Source organism: Enhydra lutris, unplaced genomic scaffold (assembly GCF_002288905.1).
Source record: "Enhydra lutris kenyoni isolate GAN:26980312 unplaced genomic scaffold, ASM228890v2 scaffoldscaffold10, whole genome shotgun sequence".
Taxonomy (NCBI): Eukaryota; Metazoa; Chordata; class Mammalia; order Carnivora; family Mustelidae; genus Enhydra; species Enhydra lutris.
In genome coordinates this window covers 5388828-5397455 of record NW_019154094.1, presented here as the reverse complement: position 1 = coordinate 5397455, position 8628 = coordinate 5388828, and the positions used below count along the sequence as shown (strand labels likewise).

The 8628-nt window shown below is 50.5% G+C and overlaps 1 protein-coding gene across 1 annotated transcript; it reads right to left on the bottom strand.

The window, feature by feature from the left end:
- Positions 1-279: 279 nt before the first annotated feature.
- LOC111143944 (family with sequence similarity 240 member A) lies at positions 280-5201 on the bottom strand. The gene is made up of 2 exons (XM_022497981.1): positions 5053-5201; positions 280-412 (listed from the first exon to the last, which is right to left on the bottom strand). Exons 1-2 carry the CDS (start codon positions 5193-5195, stop codon positions 280-282), a joined length of 276 nt encoding a protein of 91 aa, XP_022353689.1. The 5' UTR covers positions 5196-5201.
- Between the last annotated feature and the right edge of the window lie 3427 nt (positions 5202-8628).

The window sequence follows — 8628 nt, the reverse complement described above, 5'->3', positions numbered from 1 at the left end:
ATATGTAGATTTTAAAATTAGGAGGTAATTAATTATGTGGAAATAAAGAATGCTGCATGGAGCTCTGGTATGAAATAATCTTGTCTTTAGGGATACTTGGGCTAATATCCTGGGCCCATGTGGAACGGGCTGACTTGGCTGATCATTCCCACCTGGGGCCTGGGGCGGGGTGGGGGGCATGAGCCGGTAGATCCGTCACAGGTCGGGGGGAGTGTGACATCCATCTGGCATAGCTCAGGGACTCAGGCACTTGCACTGACTTTTCCTGGTAGAACCACCTCAGTGCTTTGAATCCTCTTGTGTCAGCGAAGCAAGAAGCTCCCGGCCCATGTTTGCCCGCTTTTCGGTCTCATCTAGATTGTTCCGCAACCTCAGCTTTGCTTCCAGTCTCTGCCTCCATTCCTCTCTGAGCCTGAAAATAGAAACCAAACAGCAAGCAGAGCAACCATGTCCGTGGTGCTTGGTCTGGGGATGCCTTCCCCGTCCTGAGGGTGTATGTGTGTGTGTGTGTGTGTGTGTGTGCGCGCACGCACACGCGTGTGCATGCGTATTCAGGTTTTAAAAGGTATGCGGAGGACTTGAAATTTAAATATATGCATATTTTATATTTTATAGGTATATCTTTAGCTCTCGCTTCTGCCCAGCCTCGTCTAGTCTTAATCCTTCAAACTTTTCCTTTGAGAGTGCAATGTCTTTCAAGTACAGGGAGAGGGGCGCCTGGCTGGTTCAGGGGGTAGAACACGCAACTTACTCTTGATCTTGGGGGTTGGGGGTTTGAGCCTCATGCTGGGTGTAGAGATTCCTTAAAAGTGAAGGGAAAAAAACACACACACACACACAAAGTACAGGGCGGGGGGAAACCTCTGTGCATCTAGAACTGTTTACTCAGCCAAGCTATCTTTCAAAAAAAAAAAAAGAGGTGAAATAAAGATGTCCTCAGCCATACAAAAACTGAAACCAGCAGCCTGTCCCTACAGGACAAGTTAAAGGAAATCCATCAAGCGGAGGGAGAATGACTCCAGGTAGAAATTGGAATCTGAAGGATGGAGGGAAGGGCCCCTGAGAAGGTGACTGTGTGGGTATATATAGTCATTTTCCCTCACAACTTGACTCTCCCTGAAAGGTAATCGGTGTCTGAGAGCAAACCTGTTAATGATGCTGTGTGGGATTTATGACAAATGTGGAAGCAGAGCCCTCCTTTTCACAAAGGCCAGGGGGTGAGCAGTGGGGGGTTGTGTGGCTAGAAGCCTCTCGTGCCCTACAGGGGACCATGTGGCACTAGAAGGCACACTGTGACAGAAACCCTAAAGCAACCCCTAAAATAACACCAGGAGATATTGTGGCAAAGCCGACAGAGGAGATGACATGAAATCATGACAAATACTTAATTAACCCCAAAGAAGGCAGAAAAGGAAAGGACTGAAGAACAGATGAGAGAACAGGAGACAAACAACAAGATGGCAGATTTAAACCCAATGGCACCAGTTAGCGTTAATGATGTGAGCCACTCCATTAAAATGCAGGATCATCAGGAGTGCCGGGTGGCTCAGTCATTAAGCATCTGCCTTTGGCTCAGGTCACGATCCCAGGGTCCTGGGATCGAGCCCCACATTGGGCTCCCAGCTCTGCAGGAAGCCTGCTTCTCCCTCTCCCACTCCTCCTGCTTGTGTTCCCTCTCTTGCTGTGTCTCTCTTTGTCAAATAATCAATTAAATAAATACTTCTTAAAAAAAAAAAGCAGGATCATTAAATCGAATAAAAACCAATGTTGAAATAGATGTCGCCTGCAAGAAAATCACTTTTTTTTTAAAGATTTTATTTATTTATTTGACAGAGAGAGATCACAAGTAGACAGAGAGGCAGGCAGAGAGAGGGAGGGAAGCAGGCTCCCCGCTGAGCAGAGAGCCCGATGTGGGACTCGATCCCAGGACCCTGAGATCATGACCCGAGCTGAAGGCAGCGGCTTAAACCACTGAGCCACCCAGGCGCCCCAAGAAAATCACCTTTGATATGAAGATAGCAATAGGTTAAAATTAAAAGTGTTAGGAGTTAACTGGACACTTAGGGAGTTGGGTCCAGGGTCCCCAGCAAGAAAGCAAAAGAAGCTGGGACAGCTCAGACAAGACCACGCTAGCATCCTGTCCAGCAGCCTCTGTGGGAGTCACTTGCTAAACATCCTGAAATAAAACAACATTGGTCACTATCGCAAGGTGAGGCAGTTCATCTCCAGATGTCAGCCCCAAAGACTTGCAACACAGGAACAATGACCCCATAGGTAGGCAGGTACATGAGCAAAGCCCTGACTGGCACAGCTTAGCGGCCAGTCCACAGGGACCCACACTCAGGATGCTCAAGATAGTTCCTCCAAAGAGTTTTTTTACCCCGTAGATTTGGGGACGCCTGGGTGGCTCAGTTGGTTAAGCAGCTGCCTTCGGCTCAGGTCATGATCCCAGCTTCCTGGGATCGAGTCCCACATGGGGCTCCTTGCTTGGCGGGGAGCCTGCTTCTCCCTCTGCCTCTGCTGCCACTCGGCCTGCCTGTGCTCACTCTCTCTCTCTTCTCTCTCTCTCTCTGGCAAATAAATAAATAAAATCTAAAAAAAAACAAAAAACAAAAAAACAACACCCCGTAGATTTGAATGCCCAAACGGCAACCCCCCCTGGGTCCCCTCCCTCTCCGGGAGCTTTATACTATGGCTCAATAAACTTTGCTTTGCTGCCCACCACTCTTTGTCTGATCTACTACTTCATTCTTCCAGGGGGTATGACTAAGAACCGTGGGCACTAAGGGAACAGAAATCCTGTAGCAAAGGATGGAAATAGATTCCATCTTAACCCCAATCAAAGAAAGCCAAGTAGTTGTAGTCAAGCCAGACAAGGTAGATTTCAAAGGCAAGAACATTACCAGAGAGAAAGGGTTTTTTTTTTTTTTTTTTGCAATAAGGGGGTCAATTTTTCAAGAGAATATAACAATCCTAAGTGTTTGTAATAAAACAGAGCTTCAAAATACACGGAGTGAAATGAGACAGAGCTGTAAGGAGAAACAGACAAATCTGCAATTAAGGCTGAAGATTTCCATAACCATTTTCCAGTTGTTGAGAGAACAAGCAAGACATCAGTCAGGCCATGGAGCACTTGAACAACAATATTGACCGCCCGCTCCCGTCTGACGGAGGGCAAGGACTCTCCAATAGCCCTTTCCTCTTAGTGTCTGTGGTAAAAGTAACAAGGAGAACCAAGGCACAGGGAAATCTGTCACCCTGGCGTTCTGCCTCTGCTGCCTTTAATCCTGGACTAAGTGGCCGAACTGAGGATGCAGAGGAACAGACCTTAGGCGTGTGTTCCTGTCCCTGACTGGCAACCACCTAATGAGCTGGGACAGTCTTTTCTATTTTGTGGAGGGACAAGGCGGATTAGTGGGTGAGAGCAGAGACCCTCCGGAGCGGGGTGCATGGTTCACATGGGAAGGGGGAAAAGCAGAAATCTTATTTCCTGCAGTCTTGTGTTAAGTGCATGGATGGAACACTGTGCACATATATTTTCATATTTTTAATGAACTGAGGTTTGTTTTGGAGCTGATTTGCTCTCCCTTCGGCATGCACCTCAATTTCTGCATCTTCTTCAAACAGCTCTCCTGCACCTGAGACCTTCTTCGTGTTCCCCGGGGCGGGGGGGGGGGGATGCAAGGCTATGCACGGTGGGGATGCACCCCTATGCGCAGCGTAGGCGGCATGCTGAGTGGCCTGGGGAAGGGAGATATCAGGGACCACAGAAATGACTAACTGTCCATCCACCTCAGTTTCTTAGAGTCCCTGGAGGATACTCCCTAACACGACCCTCCGGCAGCTAGGACAGCCTGCTTCTCCTCCTCGCCTGGGGTCAGGAATATGGCCAAGCAGGTCTCCACGTGTGGAGAGGCCTGTTCCTGTCTAGGGCTCAGGAGGGAGTTTGGAAGGCAACTGTGAGTTTCAGTGGTGCGAACTGGTGCATATCATCAGCCCAGCAAGCATGCTCGGGTGGAGTCGTGGCCCCGCTGTCAGGCCAGCACACAGCTGTCCCACCACCCCTGGTTGTGCCCTTTGCAAACAGACAGCAGCTGAGCCGTTCCATGAGGGCACAGAGGACCCAGAAGAGCTGGTCCCTCACTGGCTCCCTGAAGTGGAGGCAGTGTGTGAGGGTGGTGGGCTGCCCCTGTTCCCACAGCCACGGCAACCCCGGTTTGCCCAAGTTCGTTACTGCTCTACAGGGGGCAGACTAGCATGTGGCCGGCGCAGGGATGGGCATTAGAGGGGTGACAGCTCATGGGCCTCCCTCAGAGAACCTTGCGGGGCCTCCTGTGTCTTCACCCAAACGAGCACTAAGCATCGATCACTCTCTCCTTTGCTTGGCTGCTTTTCATGGACACATCTGCTAACCTGTTCCCCAAATTTAGTGCAACCCTTGTGCCCTAGAAACGGGGACAGAGAAGAGAGATTTTTCCATTTACAAAGATATGCATCAAAGTATCCATTTGTTAACGTGCAAGGATGGTTAAAATTACCGCGCACAACCAGAGGTGGTGGCAGGAACATATACAAGGAAAATAGAAATAATTATGTCCTCTAAGACGCCAGTCTGGCATTCTTCCAGGGAAATCTGTTTTGTTCTTAAAAAAGAAAATAAACAAAGGTGGTGATGCCTTTGTGGTGGGGACATTGATGGTGGAGAGGTTGTGTGCGGGGTGTGGGATCTATGCGAATTCTACTTTCTACTAAATTTTGCTGTGTACCTAAAACTGCCCTAAAAAGTAAAGTCTATTTTTATTTTTTAAAAGATTTTATTTATTTATTTTAGAGAGAGAGCACCCACGTGCATGAATGGGGGGTAGGGGCAGAGGGAGAGGGAGAATCTTAAGCAGACTCCCACCAGGGGCTCCATTCCACGACCCTGAGATCATCACCTGAGCTGACATCAAGAGGCGGATGCTTAATGGACTGAGCCACCCAGACGCCCCCAAAATAAAGTCTATTTTTAAAAACTAATTTGAAAAAAAAGTAGACAAAGGAGCCACATACTTTCTCAGGGCACTTCTTCCCAGGCGATACTCCTCATATTCCCGGTAGTAGGTCTGCTTGCCAATCTCCCGCTCCCAGAAGCGCTTGAGCTCGTGACAGGTGTTCCCGCAGAAGACCTCCCGGCGGACGTACTGATTGTTCATCCCCTGGAAGAGGAGATGTCAGTGGAACCCCCGTGGAACACGCTCCCGCAGACTCTGGAGGGCAGAGAGTCTGTGGACCCAGCCCTAGCCACGTATTGGAAGGGGAACCCTGGCCAGCCGCCGAGCCTCACCTGGGGGATGACGTCACGGTTTCACCGCCTGTTGCCAAGATACAGTGATGTGAATGCCCACGCTCCCGGGAAATACCTCTGACCTTCCTTCCTCCTCCCTTTCTCCCATTTGAGAAGCATAGGCCTTCTCAGCGTCCTACCAGCAGGTGATGCGCGCCAGGCATAGGGTGCGTGGTCTGTTTCGTTATCTCAGCATCCCCGCGAGTAGGCGTTCCTGTCCTCATGTTAGTGGTGAGACGTGAGAGGAGTTACAGGACATGCCTGTGGTTCCGCGATGCAGAAGGCAGGCCACACACTTATGTTTGAATGTTTTCTTGAGCCCTTTGCGGAAGGGGTTTGTTACACAAAGTGATCCCCGTGTCTGACGTCCTGGGAGCAGGCAGATTTGGGGTGCACGCGCTCTTGTATGGGGCTCTACTTGTTAGACACTCCAGAATGCTCGCCGTTCTACACGAAGAAACCCTGCCCAGCTCCCAGACCTCAGTGAGGCCAGCGGACAGGCCAGAAGCAGGGACTGGAAGGGCGAAGGGGGAAGGGGGAGGAGCAGCGGGCTATTAGAAATGTCCAGGGAGAAGCAGTGACCAGGCAGTGGAGGCCAGGTTAATGGAAAGTGGGCGGGTTCAGGAGGCATCTTGGGCGTGGCCAAGTCCACCCACCAGATGCAGGTGAAGGGGTGCCTGAGACTTGAATGCCTGTGCACAGATGGGAAACAAGGGAGGGGTCTTGAGCAGTGCTGGGCAGTTTGAACTGCCTGGGTGCTAACATTGTGTGTGTGTGGGGGGGGATACTGAGGGGACATCTGGACCCAGAGTCTGGCACTCAGCCTACCGGTCTAGACCATAGCTCGATGTAGAGATCAATGGGGATGCTGGGACAGGGTGGATGGAGAGGGCTTCAAGTCAGATATTGACTCTGGACCTGTTTGTCCATTCACTTGACACCTTCTGCTGGTCGATAAATTCTCCAGGCCTCAGTTTCTCAGCTTTAACATTTCTCTGAAGGGATGCATGGGCAGCTCAGTCTGTTAAGCATCTGCCTTGGGCTCAGGTCTTGATCCTGTGGTCCTGGGATCGAGCCCCGCATTGGGCTCCCTGCTCAGCGGAGTCTGCTTCTCCCTCTCCCTCTGCCTATTCCGTGGGCTGGTGCTCTTTCTCTCTCACTCACTCTCAAATAAATCAACAAAATCTTTAGAAAAATTTCTCTGAAGATGAAATTTGATCATAAATTTGAAACTATTTAGCAATGTATAAATTTATGAATAAATATAACATGTCATTTGTAAACCTCAAATTGTACAGGGCATAATATTATAATTAACAGTGAGTAATAATAACCTCGCCCAACTTTCTGTAGAGTTGAAATAATTCCACTTCTCTTTCCTGCTGGATCAGTAGCTGTTGACCTTGGCTGCCCACTGGAATCTCTCAGGGAGCTTTGTGAAAACCTGACACCCGGGCTTCATAGCAGCCTGCCATGTGGCCTGGGCATCCGGGTTTTTGAAAGTTCCCCGTGTAGCCAAGGTGAGAACTGCCATCTTGGATTGTGTCCTCTTGTGCAGTAGTTATGTCTGTGTCCAGTGTTGGTTCCAAGGTAGCTGAGGTGGTGAGGGCTGGGCATAGAGGCAGAGAGATGAGGTGGTGAGGACTGGGCATAGAGGCATAGAGATGTCACAGCCATCTTTGCAAAGTAGGCACTGTTTTCCCATTTTGCAGGTAAGAAAACTGAGGCTTGGAGGTAGTAGTTTGACTTTTTCAAGTCATTCAGATGGTAAGTGGGGCAGCTGTCACACTCAGAGCCCAGGCTCCATCCCCTGCCCCCAACTGTTCCCCATGAAGGAGGTGAGTGATTTTCTTACCTCCTGGAAGGGCTCAGTGATCTCATATGTTCCTGGCAAAACTGGAGAGAGCTCATTGATGGCAGCCAGCCCCCCAGCACAGAGCAGAATTTTTTGGAAATGAGGATTTTTCCTGTTTTATTTCAATGTCTTGGGCGTGTCGCAGGGTTCAATAATTATCTGTTGAATTGGATAAATCCCCCCTTCTGCTGGGGGGATTTATTATCTCTCTCCGGAAGGGTTGGCCTGGGAGTGGTGGGGTCCCTTTGCAATGCTGCAGACATTGAGGGAAAATTGTGTAGGGAAAGTGGGAGGGGCTGTCCCCTGTCACCTTGCCCGCCCACTGGGCCTGGAGGACCTGGCAGGATGCTGTAGGGCTGTTTCTCTGGGAGTTGGGAGGTAGAGGGGTGGGGGAGGGCAAAGGAAAGAATTCTCTGATCCTGATCATTTTTTTTTTAAAGATTTTATTTATTTATTTGACAGACAGAGATCACAAGTAGGCAGAGAAGCAGGCAGAGAGAGAGGAGGAAGCAGGCTCCCTGCTGAGCAGAGAGCCCGATATGAGGCTTGATCCCAGCACCCTGGGATCACGACCCCAGCCGAAAGCAGAGGCTTTAACCCACTGAGCCACCCAGGTGCCCCTGATCCTGATCATTTTGACTTTACCTGAAGCTTCTGGCATTCAGGAGGGAGTCACTTTGGGGAGGTAAATACTCTTTAGATTTTTTTGTCCCCCCCGCCAAATTTGGAGGGCTCATTTTACTTTGAAGGTTTTTTTCATTTATTTAGGAAAATAGAACCCCGAGCCTGAACATGGACTGTGTCCAATGTCGGGCACTTTACAACCCCTCGCCTGGATTCCCTAGCTGTGTTTGGGTCTGGGCGGGGGCTGCCAGAGCTCCGGATGTAGGAGGCAGGTGAAGAGAATTGTTGAAAACGAGGGAGGCCTCCCACCAAGCGCATGAACACATGGAGGCTGGTTGGTGGTATGTGGGCAACAAGTTGTGGAAACCACTCACACTCCATCTGCTCCAGGCCCTCTTTGGGCTGAGCTTCTGGGGCCCCAGGCCAGGAGAGTCACTAAGAGCAGAATCACAGACCCAGCGCCCATGGCCAGGCGCGCATCACAGGGGAGTGAGACGCCTGTGCCCAGCAGGGAGCCTGTTGCCCCTCCACCGTTGAGCGTCAGAACACTTTCTCTTGGGCCCTGCTGGCCAGAGGAAAGAAGAGTTTGGGAAAAATTGGGCCCATTGGCAGCCATGAATGTAATGTACTCTACACCCCTCTTATAGATGCGGACCCAACCCTGTGCCCCGGGGAAGGGCTGGCCTCCCAAACCGGCTGCAAATGCCCATTGGGCTTCCCAGCCCTCCTCAGAGCGCCCTACCCTCTCCAGCTCTCTCTCTGTCTCTCTCTCTCTTTGCTACAGAGAGACTCAGGGTCTGTCTGGGCCTCTCCCTTCCCCAAG